General features: G+C 40.0%; 1 protein-coding gene across 6 annotated transcripts in view; it reads right to left on the bottom strand.

The window, feature by feature from the left end:
* LOC103177698 (nuclear factor 1 B-type) overlaps nucleotides 1-19,624 on the bottom strand; it is a 182,769-nt gene that overhangs the window by 45,937 nt on the left and 117,208 nt on the right. For 4 of the 6 annotated variants that reach the window (XM_042332364.1, XM_042332358.1, XM_007891993.2 and 1 more), the window contains exons 4-10: nucleotides 19,412-19,480; nucleotides 16,330-16,444; nucleotides 14,881-14,999; nucleotides 10,793-10,924; nucleotides 9,273-9,460; nucleotides 3,595-3,736; nucleotides 106-191 (exon numbers count right to left, since the gene is read on the bottom strand). In XM_042332364.1, the coding sequence (XP_042188298.1) occupies nucleotides 106-191; nucleotides 3,595-3,736; nucleotides 9,273-9,460; nucleotides 10,793-10,924; nucleotides 14,881-14,999; nucleotides 16,330-16,444; nucleotides 19,412-19,480 (851 nt within the window). The remainder of the gene's footprint in view (nucleotides 1-105; nucleotides 192-3,594; nucleotides 3,737-9,272; nucleotides 9,461-10,792; nucleotides 10,925-14,880; nucleotides 15,000-16,329; nucleotides 16,445-19,411; nucleotides 19,481-19,624) is intronic. The other 2 variants (XM_007891997.2, XM_042332354.1) reach the window with 1 other exon arrangement.

Genomic DNA, 19,624 nt, shown 5'->3' with positions numbered 1-19,624 from the left:
AAGGATATGGTAACTTGACCTCTCATTATCACCTGCAACTCCATTAGAACTAGGCACCATGACTGTTACTGTATCTAGCCAAAGAGAAGGAAGAATCATGCCCACCTGCTGCTGGTGTAGGTAGGTTGGATCCCGTGAGCTGATTCCCACAAATTGCCGGTTGGCAGGGGATGTGCCTGACCCTGTGTAGACTGGTTTAAAAGACAAAAAGTGCAATTCAGATTACAGGAAATACACATTTATTATCATTATATTGTGTAGCCTTTACATTAAAACACAATTTATGGACCGCAATGGTCCTACAACGGTGCTGCACAGCAGAAGGCCTTTCGACAAATCCACCTCTAAGTGCACTTACAGAAAAGCCAAATAACCACAAAATTATTAACACACTCAGTATTATAGTCCCTCATTTATCATCAATTGCTATATAAGTTCCGCTCGTCAAATATAACAAATGAACCTTATTCTATTACAGTGCAATGCTAAATATATGCATTTAATGAATATGCCAATCTTTTTATCATTGCAGGATCACATTCCCAAGTTTCAGCACACACGGTATTTTCAGCCTTCAGAACACAGGGAAGGCTACAATCCAATCTGAGAGTTCAAAGAAAAGTTGCACACCAATGGTCTATAAGCTTGATTGCCACTGTTTATACAAAGTGCTGGTGAAAGAGGAACAGGGAACATTTCTTTCAGGAAACCAGTTTCCCAAACAGATTTTACAGCTGCAGTTTATTTATTTTTTCGAAGGGTAGGGGCCTGGAATATTTGTTCATCAGTTTAAGGATCCCCATGAAGTGCAGCAAATCCAGGCTTCTTACACGTACAGTGCTATAATAATAATAATCCTTGCATTTGATATAGCGCTTTTCACGTCGGGAGGACGTCCCAAAGCGCTTCACAGAACACACTGTAAAGTGAATTGACTGTATATTTGTGGGCGAACGCGGCAGCCAATTGCGCACAGCAATGTCCCACAAACAGTCGTAGATTGAAAATGACCAATTAATTATTGTTTTGTTTTTGGAGGGATTATTATTAGGCGTGTGGAGTAAGGAAACTTGCCCAAGGTTTCGCCCTGCCTGGAATTGAACTCAGGTTTCTCGCTTGCAAAGCGAGTGCTCTAACCACTGAGCTACAGGACTCCACTATACAGGATGGAAAGCGATTCTTCAGGTTTTCCTTTAGAAAGTCTGCATCATTGGAACATCAGAAAGTGAGGGCAGATTTTTGGCATGGTTTTCTTTCATTTTTTATATTTTAACTTTTGTCTGTCTGAGTTGATCCTCCGGAGACAGATCGCTCAGCCGAATGGGCAGATAGGAGGCAGATGCAGTTTAATGTTGTGAAATTGCACATTTTGAGAAAAAGAATTAAGAAATGGAAGCATACTTTATTAGGTCCGGTTATTCCTGATGCTAAGTATAGAGGTATATTTAATGATGGATTTGTGTGTCAGCTTGGCTCAGTTGGTAGCACTCTCACCTGAATCAGGTGTTGTGGGTTCAAGCCTCATGTCAGGACTTGCATTGGTTTGTTGGAGGTGCCCTCCTTCAGATGGGACATTAAACCACGATCCTATTTGATTGTTCAGGTAGATAGTAAAGATCTCATGGCACTATTTGAAAAGAGAAGGAAGTTTCTCCCAGTCGCCTGGCCAGCAATCCGCCAGAGGGTAGTGGAGACCAGTGCATTGGTCCTACTTAAAAATCAGTTTGATGCTTTGATGGGAAGATGGTAGAGTGGGTATTCTGGGAAGACTAGATCAAATAGGCCGAAGGGCCTTCTTCATCCAAACTAATCTTGTCATCTGAGATTGGTTAAGAAGCTTCATTGACTGCTTGTGGGACTTTGCTGTGCAGAATGCAGAGGAGATTTACCAGAATGGTATCAGCGATGAGGAATTTTAGTTATGTGGAGAGACTAGAGAAACTGGGATTGATCTCCTTGGAGCAGAGCAGGTTAAGGGGAGATTTAATACAGGTGCTCAAAATTATGAGGGGTTTTGATAGAGTAGATAGGGAGAAACTGTTTCCACTATTAGGTGGGTTGGTAACCAGGGGACATAGATTCAAGATGGCAAAAGAACGAGAGGGGAGATGAAGAGAATTTTTTTTACAGAGAGCTGTTATGATCTGGAATGCATTGCCTGACAGGGTGGTGGAAACAGATTCAATAACAACTTTTAAAAGGGAATTGGATAGGTATTTGAAGAGGAAATATTTGTAAGGATATGGGGAAAGAACGAGGGAGTGGGACTGATTGGATAGCTCTTCCAAAGAGCTGGCACAGGCATGGTGGGTCGAATGGCCTCCTTCTGTGCAATAATTTTCTACGATTCTATGAAATTGGCTGCTGCCTTCACCTAAAAAATCCAGTAACTACACTTTACAATAAATCCTTTGAAGCATTCTGAGACGTTTCGATGATGTGATGAGTCCCTATTTCAAATGCATGGATTCTTCTTCTTACTGTTATTACTTTGACCTCCAGGTCAAAGTCACAGTCACTGTGGTCATCTTATCCCCTGAATGTAAAAGCGAAATGAAATGCTGATGTGGTGCTGCTCGGTGTGAGCAAGCTCACCTTGAGGTGCAAGTTCAGTGGCAGCTACTACCTGTATTGGATGCGTGAGCAGATACGGGTTTGAACAGCTGAGAGGCTGCAGAGGCACGGCAAATCAATTAGCGCACAAGTCGCAGCTGTCTGGAGGCTCTTTCAAAAGAAGATATTGTTCTCCCGTTTCATTGCTGACAGTCTCCCACGAAACACATTAGCAAGCCTTTGTTAACTTCACCCGGGGAGAGAGATACGCAGCACACTGTGGCAGTTTAACCACAGTGTTTGCCGAGAGAGACGGCCAATCCCAGCACGTTCCAGCACATCTGATTTGGATCATTAACACTGTCTCAGTGCACTGGACCCCCCCAAATCTGCCGCCATCAATCAAGTCCCGGAACTGTTCAAAACTGAAAGTCACAGCTCTTGCAAATCAAATTTAATGCAACTGATGTATCGATATTGTTTTTTTTATTCCATTAAATCAAAAACTCAAGTGTACTGATAGTTGGCTCCACCCTGCCAAATTCTTCATGAGACAATGAGTTAATTTTACTGAAGTCCATCTCAAGTTCGTAAGAGCTGGAAGGTGCTTCGTTTGATACTCTAAACCCTTTACCTTTTCAGAACGGCAGGGAAGTTTTTGTTTGCGTTGTCCTAACCCGATATAGAGAGAATAAGGGGAGAAACGACAATGACATAGAAGAGCACAGAGAAAAATTGCTGTGCCCAAAGCAACTTCATTCTGAGGAAGGGGCAAAGGAAACAATCATTTTATATACCTCTCTTGCTGTGCGCAATTGGCTGCCCCATTTCACCCACAAAATATACAGTCAATTCACTTTACAGTATATTCTGTGAAGCGTTTTGAGACTGTGAAATGATAAGGCGCTATATCAAAATGCAAGGGTTATTATTATTATTTATTATTATTGCAGTGGGTTTTAAAGGATTCAATACAAGCACAGGGCAGCGACTCATCTATTTAACAATACTTACTGTCTGAAGGAAATAATGTTACCTCACCTTCAGTTGATGTAGTGACAGGTTTAGTGTCTGAAGACATGGCTAGAGTCACTGGTCTGGGCATGCCGTGATGGGGTGAGGGAGCCAGCACTGAAGTAAAGTGACCAGGCCCTTTGCCCACTACTTGCCCACTACTGTTAGGCTGTGTAGGGGGGGAAAAGAAACACAAATTCAGCATGCTGCAGCATAGTTTTACACAGTTAACATAGAAACAACAGGCTAAGAATTGGTTTCCATTTTAAGCATCTTCAATTAAGGAAAAAATGTCAGGTCAGGGCATCAGTTGGACGCCAGTAATTTTCTTCATTGTTAGTGAATATGGTAAGATGTGCTACACTAGCTAAACGACTTAGAATACATCTACATCTTAATTTTAACCACTTCTATTTTTAACGATTTAAACAATCTTTTTCTTAGATCTTTGGCTAAATAAATAAATTTGTATAAATCTTAAATCTTTTTCTTCAGCTGAATTCATAATATTAAACACGGGAGATAGATTCTTCTCCAGATTTCTTCCTCCCCTTATTGGTAGCCTCTACATCTGTCAACCTTGCCTGTGTAGATTCCCCAAACTCTGCTCAGCCTTCAAGGGTTGTCTAGCGGACATTTAAGGAGACACCAACACTGTACTTTCAAAAACTTTCAGGAATTGTGTAACCTTGGGGAATAATGAAATCAAATAAAGAAAACTTCTTTGTTTAAGAAATAATATTTATCAAGAAAAGTGGAATAAGATGGCTTTCACAATTGAACCAGAAACCAGGCCCGCATTGTATATATCAGAAGGGATATTAACACTGCTGAAATTCAAATGAACTTTTTTCAATTTAACAATCACGGTAATATTTGTGCCTTTCAAAGATGGCTGGCAAGTCCCAACCTGTAACTATGGAACTCATTAACTCATGTAACCTGCAGCAACCCCGCCTAATAATGATCGGTTGATTAATTTGACTGAAGAGGTGCTAGGAGAGAGGGAGGGAGAAAAAGAAAACAGGAAGAAGGGAGGGAAATTAGAAGGAAGATTCATTCAGCTGTGAAATGTCAACGTGCTCCTTATCTCCACAGAGAACAAACTTAAAACTTTTGCAGAGGCAACTTCCAAACACCAAGTGGGCTCGTGATTAGAATATTAAAACAGAGTTAAAAATCTTCTGAGAGTAAACTGCAATTTCATGCTGGAACAATGCACACAACAGAGCGATTGTACTTACCACAACACAGAAGTGTCTATTACCATTATGGTGGCGCTATGGTTTCTATTAGCAGGTGCCCATTTAATTTAAATGTGACGCCTATTTTACACTAGAAATATTTTCATCTAAGGAAATGTGCTGGGTTAAAATAAATGTCAGACTGACTCAGTTGGTAGCACTCTTGTCGCTGAATCAAAAGGTAGTGGGTTCAGGCTCACTGTGAGCTCACAGTCTAGGCTGACACTCCAATGCAGACCAGTGCAGTTGTGAGGTGCTCTGCAATGCTGGAGGTGCCATCTTCCAGATGAGATCCTAAACCAAGGTCCTGTCTGTCTGTTCAGGTGGACGCAAAAGATCCGATGGTAAAATTTGAAAAGAGAAGCGTGTTTCTCGTGGAGTCTTGTCTAACAATCTCTCACATAAAATGCAAGGATTGTTATTTTAGTTAACAGTTCACACATGTACCTGTGGTAAATAATTAAATTAACATTCTCAGTATTCAAGGTAATTCAACGGGGTACTGATCTCAGATTCAGGCTCTATCATACCACCAATATTTGCATTTCATATAGCACCTTATCTGTCATTGAAACATTTCAAAGCGCTTCATAGGATTTTACTGTGACATGTAGTGACTGTGTTTGTAGGCATACATTGCAGCCAATTTGCACACAACAATGTCCCACAAACAACTGTGAAATGAATGACCAATTTCATCTGGGGGAATTGTTGACCAGGACGCCAGGAGAAACTCCCTTCTCTATTCGAATAGTGTCATGAGATCTTTAACGTCCACCTGAAGGCAGATGGGTCCTCAATTTAACACCTGATCTGAAGGACGGACACCTCCAATAATACAATGCTCCCACAGCACCATATTGGAGTGTCAGCCTAAACTGTAATATCCTTCAGACATGAAAGGCGCTGTATAAATGTAAATTGCATTGTATTGCATAAATGCAGCAGAGACTAGTTGGTAATTATCCACTGGCTATCGATCCAACTTAATCACAATAGTTAGATACAAACGGAGCCTGCAGAGCAGCTGGTTTGAATTCTGAGTTAGCTTAACATTGATTTCTGTTGTTGACAATTATCACCCATGTTAGTCTACAGTGCAGTTACGTCTCGCAATGTTTACCTCCACGGTTCAGGAGCTTCGATAAAATTGCTCTTAAAAGTACAGTGTAAATCAAACCAGATTTACAAATGTTGTGCCAAGCCTACATCTGCCCGACACAATGAATGTGCTGAAATGCAAGTGATTTAATTTGCTACTCTGGTATCACGTCCAGAGACAGGTTGTTCAAGTTAAGTATTGACAAGACCAGACAACACATCTGTGTGTCTCTGCTTCAGTAAAATCCAACTTGGGTCTTGTGGCATATTTGTTTGTGAAAACTGAGATGAACTTCAGTTTGTAGGTTGTGAAATCACTATGCTGACTACATTTAATCTTCAGCCATCCAGGAGGAACCCTTTTATAGTTTATTTTCACACTGCACCATTAAGCAACTCCTGCTCCCCATCTCCTCATCAAATAAATCTCAGACTAGACATAATAAAACACAAGGCAGTGGCAGGAGGTTCAAACAGTTCTCGCAGAGCGGCCTCAGGCAGGAGTTGAGTTGTGTGTAAGTTTCACTGGGATGAAAGACTCCGCGTAACACACTCGCAAAAGGTGCGATGGGTGTGAGTTCACTACTGAGTGACTTGGGCCTGCAGTCACGGTGTGGCCTGTTAAGAGCCATAGTTACTTGCAGGACTAGTTTGGGTTTTTGGTGCAGTCAATCACAGGGTTTCTGAGCTGTAGAATTATCACAAGCACCATAAAATAGAATCCATTTGTCAATAAAACTGGCTAATAAGCCATCTAGCTTCTCCATTTTTATTACTTGTAATACAAGAGTTGCTAAATGAAACTCCTTACCCCCTGACCTCCATCTGGTTTTCCTTTTTCTTCTTCAAAAATGTAATCTTACCCAGACTGTTGCAGTAACAACGATTACTGGGTTTATGAGGCACCCCTTTGTGCACAGTGACTTAATTTAGAGTTAATTTATGAAATATTTTAATAAAGTTTTATAGGAAATGAGGAACGGCCAGGCTAGCAGAAAATTCAATGGCAGTTTGCCATTCAACAATTGGAGATATTTAACTCATCCTTCATAATTTCCTCCTGTCGCTCCTTCTAATTACATCAGTTATAAAGCTATATTGAATAGATTTAACTATGTAACCCTCTTGTGACTTTTGGTGGCGTTCCTGTGTCCTCAAATGTTTTCTGTTCAAGAAAATAAGTTACTGGGATTTTAACACTGTACTGTTCATTATTGCCAGCCAACATTTTGTTGAGTGCTTATGGCGGGCTTTCTTCTCATTGTAAGAAGGGAATACAAGTGCAGTGCATTAGTGAATAATGTATGCTAGACCCCACTGTGAGTACAACCATCAAACCTGGCTCCTACAAGCCTCTTTGCAAGCTTTTTCCCAGGGTCTTTCTGAAGATCATTTTGAGTAAAACGACAGGCATCTCACACGTTATTCTTGTCTTACTGCTAACCTCCAACTTCACTCTTTAAGCGGACTTTTCTAGTCTTATGCTATTTTGCCCAGATTCCTGTGGCCATTTCATCAGAGCACCCAAATTCCATCTAGTTGCCTAAAAAAAAACATTGGTACTATTCCGTTCCCTAGCCTTCTCTGGGATCTGTCTGCTCAGCATATAAAACTATTTTATCAGATTATAATCGTATATCTTAATTTCTAACTAGTCTCTGTTTAGACTAAAATTTTAAGATCATGCAGAATTGTGAAAACAAAGTTTTAATTTGGAAACAGGTTTTCTGCACTTCTCGAAAAGAACCAGCTTTTAAGTATCCTTTATTTATGCTGCATGTATAAAGGATTCAGATAAAGAGCGTTGACTTGGATAAGCATTAAAAATGTGGGCTCAGATGATTTGTATCTTTTAACCACCTAACTGGGAAAAATGAACCATTTGAAAAGCAGAAGACATTAAACTGCAAACAGCACTAGGCTGTAAGATTAAGCAGAAGGTTCTTGTAATTTATCCAGGAACAAAAATGATCAGCAAAATGAATACGACTGTGCAGTGTCTTAAAAGCTAAACAGCGTCAAGTTGCATTTAGAGCAGATTTCCCAACAGCAATCAAATAATCACAAAATACACAAGTCGTCACAAACTGCAAGCTTAACGGCAGAGTAGAGACCACTGAATAAACAGGAGTGCCTTTGAAATCCTAATATGCACAAGTGGCTGAAATGTGAGTGTGCATATTAACACTGGTTGAAAGATTTAAGGGTCTGTAAGGATCTTTGTGTTCCTTGCAGCAGCTGCTACAGTTTGGGAGGCGGTTTCTTTCCTCCCGCTGCTGGTTTCTTGAAACCATTTAAAGTCATGGGCCAGAAGGATCCCTCTTTCATAATGAACAAGTGTCCGCACCCACACAGCTGATTCAATGACTGTAAGACATGTCTTAACAGGCACCTGGATTCACTGATCACCTGTCTGGATTGGTTGGCTTTTCTCAGTTCACAGCTCAGTTTTTCTCGCATCAAGAATGTACTCCTGATACAATGGGATGTGCCCTGGGACATCTTCCCAACGTGAAACATGCAATATAAATGCAATCTGTTACTATTGTTGTCATTTTTGACTGTATTCCTCGAATCCGCTCACCTGAGAGGGATCACACTGCACATGTACTCCTGGCGTCTGCAGTGCTCTGAAGTGTGCTCACACACTCACCATCATAAGCAAACAATTAAAATCGGCAAATTCACTTTTCAAAAACAATTATTTTCCCCCCGATTGAATTTCACCCAAACTAACCAGGTGAAAGACAATAAAGAACAATTGTAAAGTTGTTTATTTATTCAGTATTTTGAAGGCACAATTAAGTACCGATATTATGAAATACCAATAATGGTATAGAAGACCAGTGCATTGAGGAACTCTGGACTTGACCTTCAACCTAACCTAAATTCTTTTAACCTAAATTTTCCACTTGTATCAACATTTCTGTATGTCACTTTTGGTAATACACAGCACTTAGGGAATTTCTCCCAGTATCCTGGCCAGCAAATCTCCAGATGAAAACTGTTAATTCACTTCACTGTTGTTGTGGGACAATGCTGCATGCAAACTGGCTGCTCCATTCACCTACAAAATACACTCACGATACTCTACAAGAAATCCTGTGATGCAATTTGACTTTTCGATGGCTTGATAAAAGCAAGGATTAATTTATTACAGCCTATTTAAATGATGACATTAAAAATAAAACATGATTCAGAAGAGAGTATGTTTGATCTGTATTATTCTTTACCACCAGTTTTTGTTGTATCCTCGTGACTCATAGCAATAACAAAATGCATTTTACTCTCTGTTTCCATCCGAAACACATAACATTGTAAAATAATAACCTTATTCTAATTCGGCAATGAGACACTGACCTGGCTTGTTTGTGGGTTGGACGGGCCACAGCCAAGTTGTACGAAATTCTTCGTAGTGTCCTGAGGGGTAAGATGTGGTGGGTATCTGATTGTTGGGTGTGAGAAGTAACTACCGGGTGCAGGAGGGAGAATGGAGCCCGGTGAAAAGTGGAGCGGTGAAGGAGGAGGTGGGCTTCTTGCTGAGATGACTGAAGATAGAAAAATAATAAGAAATAAGGTTGTTGTGGTCAAAGCTTTGCTCTGTACATAGCCTTAAAACAGCAATTGCAACAGTCTGAGAATTTGGGTTCCTTTAAGTTCTAAACTTTCTCAGTCAGGTCAGTCAACTGTTGACTTAACAGACTATATTTTTTTCAAATCAAGATCTACAAGTATGTAAATGTAGGCATCCAGTAACCTTTTTATACAGTAATTTACAATCTGTTTAACTGTTTTAATCTGCTCTGTTGCTTGTTCTCTCCCAATGGGTCCTTTAAGAAGAGTTTCCCATTACATTACTGACTCACCTTCATTTACCCCCTTCACACGGCACTCTGTGGAGGAGCTCTTCTAAAGAGGAACATTTAATAATTTCCCCCAGAAAAACAACACGTAGGACATATCTAAGGCTAAGCAAAAGGCGCTGGAGGCACTGTCTGCTTTATTTTACAACGTAGAGTATCATAGTTAGTAATCATCAATATTGTTCTGTCCATAAACTCTTAAGAGAATGCAGGAAGAATATTTCTTTTCTCAATCACATTAGATATATTCTGCAGACCAAATTATAACTTCTTGTATCTAATAGGTACTGAAACAGTTTCTATATAAATAACTACTACAATTGCTGTGAAGTCAGTGATATTGTATACTTTGTTCCCTCTTGCTCTTCATATTCTCCCTCACCACCCCCATTCCATGCACCTAATATGGGATCCATTGTGGTATTTGTGAATAAGGAATCAAATTTATGCAAATTGAAACTGAAAGTACAGTACATCACACTGACCTCCAATCCAACACATCAATTTCTGGAGTAGGTGTTTCTACGAGTCGGCAGGAATTCTTACAAGATTCCTTATTACGGAACGCCATTAATTGGACTTGGCTATTTCTCAGTTATGTTATCAACATTCCTGGATTGATTTAAGCAGCAGGAAGTTTGCTCCGATGATGAACTAGAAACTCCTGGGCAAGCGGATGGATCATAACCAACCAGCATACCTCAAAGCACAAGTAGCTGTGAGAGCCAATCTCTGAGGACTGGCCATCACCAAGGTCTAGGCACCCATGATGTGAGGGTGCTGCATCACTGAGCCACCTTATTTTACAGGTGGAGTTAGAGACTGTCAATGGAGATGTCCTTACTGGAAATAAAATCTCCCCCAACTCAATTTGTAGCAAAAAAAATCCAAGCTGATCGAAATGTATTAGGCATCGAAAGGTACCACAGAAGATGTGGCACAAAACCTCTTCTCTGATTTGTTTGCCTCCAATTTACAATTCAATAAAACCCAATAACAAAAGCATGAGTTCATTACCGCTGTGTCCTGGGATGCCAGGATGATGATGTGGTGGGAAAGTGCTCAGTCGTGGTGATGAATCTTGAGGAGATGTGGGGCCACTGTACATTGACTTCTCAGGCTTCTTCATTGTAGGAGATGACATTTCTACTAAGTCGTAGACAGAGATATGAAAACATATGAATATAGTATTTTCATTAATGCAGGAGTACTGCCACAAGCAGTGTGCACGGTCTCGAAGGAAAACCCTCTCTTCTGCTCAGGTGACCACTTATTACCACAGTCCAGTGTTGCTTCTGTAAATCTCACACACACTCGATGTTCATACACAAACATACATAAATAAGTCCACGCACACACACATACACACACACATCCTCATAATAGTAACTCCATATTCATTTATTGTTCAGTGTGACCGTCACTAATCCCTGATGACGTTGCATGTTAAAAGTGATGGCCATTGCAATTGTGAATAAAACCAACCAAATTATTCTATGATTCCCATTCTAATCACTCTAATAGACTGCGAGGCTGAAATTCCAATGCAGTGCTGGGGGTCTACTGCATTGTCGGAGGTTCTTCAGATGAGGCATTACAACTGAGGGGCCATCTGCTTGATCAGGTGGTGTTAAAGATCCATGTCACTATTCAAAAAGAGTTTCTTCTTCAGTGACCTGACCAATCACATAGATAAAATTAATAATTTGCTTCATGACTGTTTGTGAAATCCGTGTTTGCTAACAAAATACACAGTTATCACACTTCACATATATCCTTTAAAATGCTTCGGGATATCCTCCCAATGTGGAAAGCTCCATATCAAATTTAAGGATTATTATTATTAACACATTTGCAGCATTTGTACTTCTGAGCTTACTATAAAGTAGTTCTCAGTTGCCAAGTTTCCCCATTGTTTTGGGTTCAAATGAAGGAAAGTACTTGGGCGAAACCTTGGGCAAGTTTCCTTACAACACACGCCTAATAATAATCTCTCCAAAACAAAATAATAATAAATTGGTCATTTTCAATCCACGACTGTTTGTGGGACACTGCTGTGCGCAATTGGCTGTCGCGTTTCGCCCTCAAAATATATACGGTCAATTCACTTTACAGTCTATTCTGTGAAGCGCTTTGAGACGTCGAGAAGACGTGAAAAGCGCTATATCAAATGCAAGGATTATTATTATTATTCTTAAAGTGCAATTGGCAAAAGGAACTGTGAACCTCATTAATGAAGCTCTTTGTTTGTAATGTGTTGGGAATATTACTCAGCTCTGGCAAGTTTGCCATACTTTAGATTGGCGTAGCATTTAAAAGCTGCTTATGCAAGAAGCGCCATGTGCCAAAGTGATTTTTTTAAATGTGGACCAAGTACTGTTTACCCAACAGTATCCATTAATCATTTGAAATAATTTAACAGTGTTGTATTAAACAAATATTTTTTTGACAAATTGGCTAGGAATCTATTATTTGACTCGGGTGTCCCACTGCTAGTTAACACATAAACCTTTGTCAGTAAGTTGAGGCTATGTTTTGCTAAAAAGGACATTTTCGTGAGGATTGCCTGTTTACATTCAGGAACTTAAACAAATGTGCTGGTTCAGCGGTATCTAACCTTGGTGGTGCATAGAAAACCCACAGCGAGCATTTCAATAGGGCTATTTTTGATGTGTTTAAACAGTGGGATCTTCAGGCAGAGCCTTGGATCTGAAGATCAGGTTGCTTAAGCACATCAAAAATAGGGCTGTGGAAAAGGTCATACTGGACTCACTGCCCTCTGTCTAGCTGGATACAACCATTGCTATTGATGACAGCCTTAGGCTGTACTGAATCACAACCACCAATCATTCATCTCAGCACGAGATATTGATGTATCAATAGATTTTCTACATTGACTAATTGCCGATACATGAGTCCCTCCAAAATAAACACGGATACTTTTAAATTGGTACAAGTGCATCTCTAAAACTGATCCCGGGTTTCTTTTTCCTTGTTCAGTAAAAACAATGGGACTGAAGCCATTTCTAACAAAGCAAGTCATCTTCGGGGGAGGGGGTAAGAGAGAAAAAGAAAATGTCAAAAGATGAAGCCAGCGCACTTTGTTGCTCTATTTATCATGTTCCGTAACAACTTTTGAATGACTCCTTAACCTCCTGCCCTCCTCATCTTTAAGGTTGTTTTAATTAGCCGTCAGCTTTTAGTGAAGCAAACTCCAGAGAGGTCAAAGTAATCCAAAGGCAATAAGGAGTGAAAACTTGGAAAACAGCCCTCATCCTTGCACTCAATCTCACTTAACCCTCTCAGCACAGAACTTCAGTGTCAGTTTCTCAAAGATAAACAGGTTTCTTTTTATTTTAAAAATCGGAAAAGCTGAAGTAAATTATTATTGTATGGAAAAATGCACTGTGTGCTGTGGTAATTCAATGTGATATTTATAACCGGTGATAACTATCAAATCGTATATCTCAAATGCCAATCACAAAGCAGAATTGCACGATTTAGAATTCAGCTCAAAAAATAAAACATTTCACAGATTTTGGTGTGGAAACCGTCATCAAAGGATTAGTAACTAAATATTTTACAAATCTGCCTTACTATCTCAATTATTTTTAACGGTTCCGATTGAGTTTGCAATATGTAAATACCCTTTGACTGTGTATCGCTGTCTCTCTCCCAGTCAATACTCAATCCTGACTGGAATCCTGGTTTGAGTCTGTACACAGTATTGGGAAATTTCTTCGAATTAGACTCTAAATTAAAAGTAGTCTGAAAACTCTCAACCCCTTAGGTTATCCAAATGAGATGGAAGTCTTGAAGAGAAACAAAAGGAAGGCCTTTATCAAACAACCATTCCACCTTGGTTTCTACAGCTGTATATCATCCTTTAAGCGCTTAATGTCATGTCAATTATTTAATGACTAAACCACCTGTTAAATTGACATATAATCTTCTCAGCCCAGGCAAGCAAGCACATTCTTCTTCACACCTGCAATGGCTATGCACCCAATAGCACAGATAAATCTATTTTTACATATGCATTTAGAGCTGGAGAAATTCAAAGACTTTTTTTCAAAAAAAAATCATTTTAGTCAGCAAATAGGCCATGCAACACACAAACCCCAAATACACATACATGCGCATACACACACACAAACACACCAATAAAGTCAAGCTTTCTTGAAGCTTAATAAAAATGTAACCATACACTACAGTTCTTAAAATAGGACCAACCACATAATGCGAAAATGTTCCCTCAATCTAACTGTTCTTCGCAAGCAATTGTACTGGAAGACACAGGAAGTACATTGGTGTCTGATTCTTCAATGAGTTAGATATGAAACAGTAGAATACAAGTCAGAGGACATTGTGATGAAATTCCACTTTCCTTCCAGCAAAAAGTATTTCAGTCTTACCAAGAAACTTTGACAACAATGCTCTTTTCATCTTTCCAACTGCACAGTAAAAATATAGTGGTCAAATTTGGGACTGTGATGCGTTTGTCAACACATTACTGAAAATCCTATCCTGCCGATAAGTAAGGACGGACCTCCTGCTCCCCACAACGTCCAATTGCATCAAGGTCATTTGGGTCAAGGTCGGCCTCAGCTGGCTGGCTGGTGAAATGGAGTGGAGTTAGCGGTGTACCGTCCTAACTTCCCAAAGCAGCGATGGTTATCATTATCCAGCTGACCAGCACTCCAATCCATGAGCACTCCGCTCCACTGCACAGCAAGGCGGCTTGGGGTCCAAACATTGAGACCGAATGGGGTGACAAGAGGCAAGGGGGGTGGGGAGAGTCACACCCACAGAGCTTACAGTTAAGCTTACTCCCTCCCATACCCTTCTATTCCCTTCTCCCTCATGTGAAAGTCTAGCTTCTGCCTTGGTCCATTTGAGCTCAACCTTCCAGAATACCTGCCATAGCCTTCTCCCCTTGTGCACGGTTCGGTCTTGGATGGATATAGCTCATGTGTTGTACAAACGTTGAGGGATAGCCTAAAACTGCACACAGACTAAACCGGAGGGCACCAATCCCATCTCAGTTTCATACTGAAATGGTCCAATGATTAAAACAATATGTTACATTGATTCCAACAACTAACCTTGATCTCTTTCATGCCATGTCCGGCTGACACTGGTAGGTGAGCTGGGAGAAGGGTAAAACTCTCCTGTGGGACTGGTATCTATGCTGTCATCGATAGAGATAGCCTTAGGCCGTTTGCTGTCAAACATAAAATTCAGATTAAGGTTTGAAATTAAATTAAACAAGACTTTAAAAATAATTTCACTCTCCGTCTCTCCAAGATCAGGACTTTTAAGAAATAAAGTACCAAATCATAACCACAATATTATTTCCCAATAAGATAATAGCCCTTGAATAAAGTCATAAAAGGACCCAACTGAGTCATGAAAAAAGCTCTTATCTAGCGTGTAAGATAATGACAGTCGGTTCTCCATTATGTTGTACTACATTCTATCATCTTCCATTACATTTTATTCTATCCCATTGTCTGGTGAGCTGAAAGGTGACGACACATTTCAGTGCAGCCACTCAGCTTCAATCTGTTTGCCTTGATACAACCCTTGACCCAATCTGCTCCAGCTTTAGTTAGGATCCATTGTGAGTTTTCACTTCATTCTGGGGTAAACTTCTGGTTTCCACACAGTCAATAGCAGCGATATTCAAACCATTGGCAACTGTATTTCAACAAGAGGTTTACACGGCTCTGAAGTACAGGTTAGGGTGTGAGTTAATCATCTATTTACCATAGAATAAGTAAATAAGACACAAATCTATCAACTCTCAATGTCTACATTATTGCGAGGGGCAGTGCAATTGCCCCTTTTTATTTTCATCTGGTAAACATCTAGAAACAGTTTCAGTATTCCTATGGCTTTACATTCCAGGATCTTTAATTGATGTAAGATACACATTGCAGTCTAATCTGCAATATTCGTATGTGCAAAATACTAGAAATGAAGAGGGAAGCCTTTTCAAAACACACAGTCATTCCATTTTACAGAATATCCTGTGAAGCACTTTGAGACATCCTCCTGACATGAAAGTGCTAATGTAAGGATTATAAGAACTGCATTGATCCCAGTCTGTCAGTCAGTCTGTGTGACTGGAGCTGCCGATTTCCAGAAGCTCACAAAACGCAATGAAATGGTGGAAAGCAGGATGAACAACCACGAGTAATTCTGGTTTGCCCTGTGGTAAAGTCATAGGCAAAAAACCGCTGCCAGTTGTTAGACCACAATGTCTAGCTGGTGCAATGAGAGACCCAAAATAGCACCAAATCAAGTCTATCACTATGGATAAAATTTGTCATTATTATATTGACAGTTCTTCATATTGACAGTATTCCACTTTAAACTGTCCTCCTTTAATGAACAACCAGATAGATTTGGGGATTTAACTTTTGCCAAATGTGTTGTTTACGAGTGTTGTTATTCTCCTCACTGTTGTAAATGTCATGGTGTTTGGTTTAACGCAATAATGATAACGCTTGAAGCACAGTGATCTAAATGGTGGATATTAAAGCTTGTACCTGCCCGGTGGAGAGGACAATGATCTCTGAAGCCCAGAGTTAATGTCATGGTAGAATGGCTGACTTTGAATTTCTCCAAGATTGTAACTGACTCCACTTCCTTGGGTTATAGGCACTGAAAAAGAAGAAAATAAAACTTTTATGAATCCATAGATCGATAACATTTGGTTCATGCAATAAATTATTTCAGAATACTCTTCCGTAGGTCACAAAGAGGTTTCCAAATTCCACATAGTCTTAGCCTGTATGATTAAAAATTCTTAAATTCATTCTTACTTCAAAAGCCAGATTTTTTTTAATGACTACGGAAAACTGGTTTTGAAATCGAAAATGAACTTTTTTACGACTAAATGGTCTATGACTAGGTGAAATGCCAGGCACCTCAATGTATACTGTACTGTGGGATATTTGTTAAAATCACTTTGTAAACATTGCATTTCAGGAAATGTTAACTCTTGGGTGCGACACTTGCACACGTATCCAAGTGCCGTCATGTTGCTGTGGCTTTCTGACAAGAATAACTGGAGGCATAAACGTTCCGGTTTTATTGCAGAACAATACTTGTACCAAGGATCGACTTGGTCATATCTATGATGTGATCAGATCAATTTTCAGAACCTGTGACCTTAAAAGTCAAATTTCAGTCAACAAAAATACATTCATAATGAATGCAGCTCCCATCTTGAAATAGAGGGTGGGATTGCAGTGTTTGAAAAAGCAAGAAAAGTAAAATGAAATTCTTTAAGAGTTTGAAAAGAGTTCCCAAATGGATAGAGTAGGTAGGATAGAGATGGAATGGGTGGAAAACAATTAATAACAATAATCGCAAAAGAAAGAGAAAATAGAGGAAGACAGGATAGGAAGAACAGGCATAGCTTTTATAACAAAAATATGTTTTTAATATTCAGAGTTAACATCAGAGCAATAAAGCTCTGATGTCTAAGTAGCTTTACTTTGTAGCATTAATATTTTTTCAATCGTCACAGCGTACGAGCTGAAAATATATAGAACAGGTTGTTCCACAGGGCTTTCAACAGACCTACAGCAGTCTTGCAGTTACAAAAAAACTTGCATTTATATAGCGCCCTTCATGCGGGGTAGAGTCCCGGAGCACTTGACAGTGGCAGAGTCTGACCCTGAGCCAGAGGGAGAGGGGAGGTGACCGTAAGCACGATCAATGGAGAAGGTCTTTTGGCGGGATTTGTAAGTTAAAAGTTTCTCCCCTTCTGAAGACCATGATTTACAATGGTCTAGCATTGGGCAGCATTTGGTGATGCGCCCACATTCTTCACACATCAGCCTAAAACAATGAGGGAAGGAAGGGGGCGGGTGTGGGGGGGGTGGTGTAAGCATTTTCCAGCATGGATCCCCAGACAGCAATCAGGGCTTGGATCCTGTTTTTTTCCTCTTAGGAATACTGAGATAATGTACCACCAACCTGACTCAGATCAGCTGACTCAACACAAGCCGGGAGTCAAAACTGATGAAGTGCGTTAAGTATCTCAGATTGCTGGTTTACTTGGAGTATCAGTCACCTGAGCTTTGAATCTGGCTGGAATGTGAAGTGAGGACCGTAACAAGCTAATAAAGTACAAGTTGGATACTCGAATCCGCAGAAAACAGGAGGATTAGTTTTCAGTTTTGCATCTCTAAGCATTTGCTCAGTAATCAGGAATCTGCATGTGTTAACTGCTGGACTTCCACACAGGCTGCACTTTCTCCAGAGCTGTTCAGTTGCTCTGGTGCGAATGTTGCTCATGATAGATCACACGTGCTGATAAGGCCCTTGCAATCAAACATTTGGAATTTTTGTGCACTTGAACCCTGCTCAATTAATGGCCACAAATATCCATGAATCCAAAGGGTGTATTTAACATACGAATGTTATTCCAAAATACATGGGAACCATTCACAGAATTTTCAAGGAGAATGGGTGGGGGATGGGGTGAGGAACGTGAAAATCAACATGCTTGTTGATTTGTAACCATTTCAACATCTGGCAGCCACACTCAGTAGCACGATATTCTGTCCATTTTACGCAATAGGATTAGTTCTGCCATCTTGGCACCACCTCTAGATTCGGTTTGGAAAGCTCTGCACCAGCTGTTAATTGTTAGGCGAAAGCTTCCTAATATCACTGCCCTCAGGTCTGACATGTGTGAGTTATCATTGTATGGCGACTGACATGGAAAAATTTCACTTTACCTTCAACACCGGGGCTCAAACGAACTTTGAGATGTTTACATGAAGGGATTGGGATTTGATCTCAGTTTCTTAATTGAGAGTTCAACAACCTAGCTCTCTTTTTTCCCACAATTTGACGATCAATATTTTTACTGTACCATACTTTTACACCACGGTAAAACTAATAGTCGTCAAAATTGTAGGGGATAAAGGGAGCTTCCAATGCAGCTACATTGAACACTAGGGTATAGCATCATGTTTTTTGTTTTTGCAATCATTATCTGCAATAGGGTTATTCATTAATACCCGAGTTGATAGTCTAGTTTTGTCCTGAATCCCCTTATACTGAATGTGGAGGTCATGGCTTTCTTTCCAAAGTCAACGCATTCTTGAACTGCAAAGCAAAGCTATTTACAACAGCTTGCTTTCGAACTACATGAAGTCACTCAGCAGATGGGCCTTCCAAACTGACAGATGTATACTTGTATGTACTGTATATAGCGTGCCCGTAACCTCTACAGTATATCCTGGTGTTTACAGGAGCTCCAGATGTCATCACATAGTCATTTCACACTTTCTTTAGCAAAATCTTTGAAATCAATCAAGGTGGAGTGTTTACAAGCAGTAAAGATGCACCAAAATGAATGCTATGCCAACACAGTAGTCATTAGATCACACCAGTTACTTTTCTCCCCAAACTATTGACACAGTAAGAGGTTTCTAGTCCAAGCTGCAGGTTGAACAGTCTGTGATAATTTATAGCCAGTTAAGTTCCAGGACGTAAAATGCCAATCTCTATTACTTGAACTAGTTTATGCCTGGCAATTCCAAGAAGAGATTACGTATAAGTATGAATGAATGTCTTTCTGGGATGAAACCAACCGGAGATATCACTTACTTCTCGACACTCGCATTAGCTCTCCAATGCTGAAGACTCCTGATTTTACGAAGCTGTCCTCTAGGTACGCTGGAAGAGAAAGAGTCCAAAATCAATCAACCATCTGCCGGGTCTCTTATTCTTCATCATTTATATGATCTTGATCTTGAAATCCATTCAGTTCAATAAGTAGGAGGATTCATTTTGTAAATAATCAAAATGGGGGGAACAAAG

Source organism: Callorhinchus milii, unplaced genomic scaffold, assembly GCF_018977255.1.
Source record: "Callorhinchus milii isolate IMCB2004 unplaced genomic scaffold, IMCB_Cmil_1.0 Scaffold1, whole genome shotgun sequence".
Lineage (NCBI taxonomy): Eukaryota > Metazoa > Chordata > Chondrichthyes > Chimaeriformes > Callorhinchidae > Callorhinchus > Callorhinchus milii.
The sequence above is the reverse complement of the archived record's forward strand: the minus strand, read 5'-3'. Positions and strand labels throughout refer to the sequence as shown.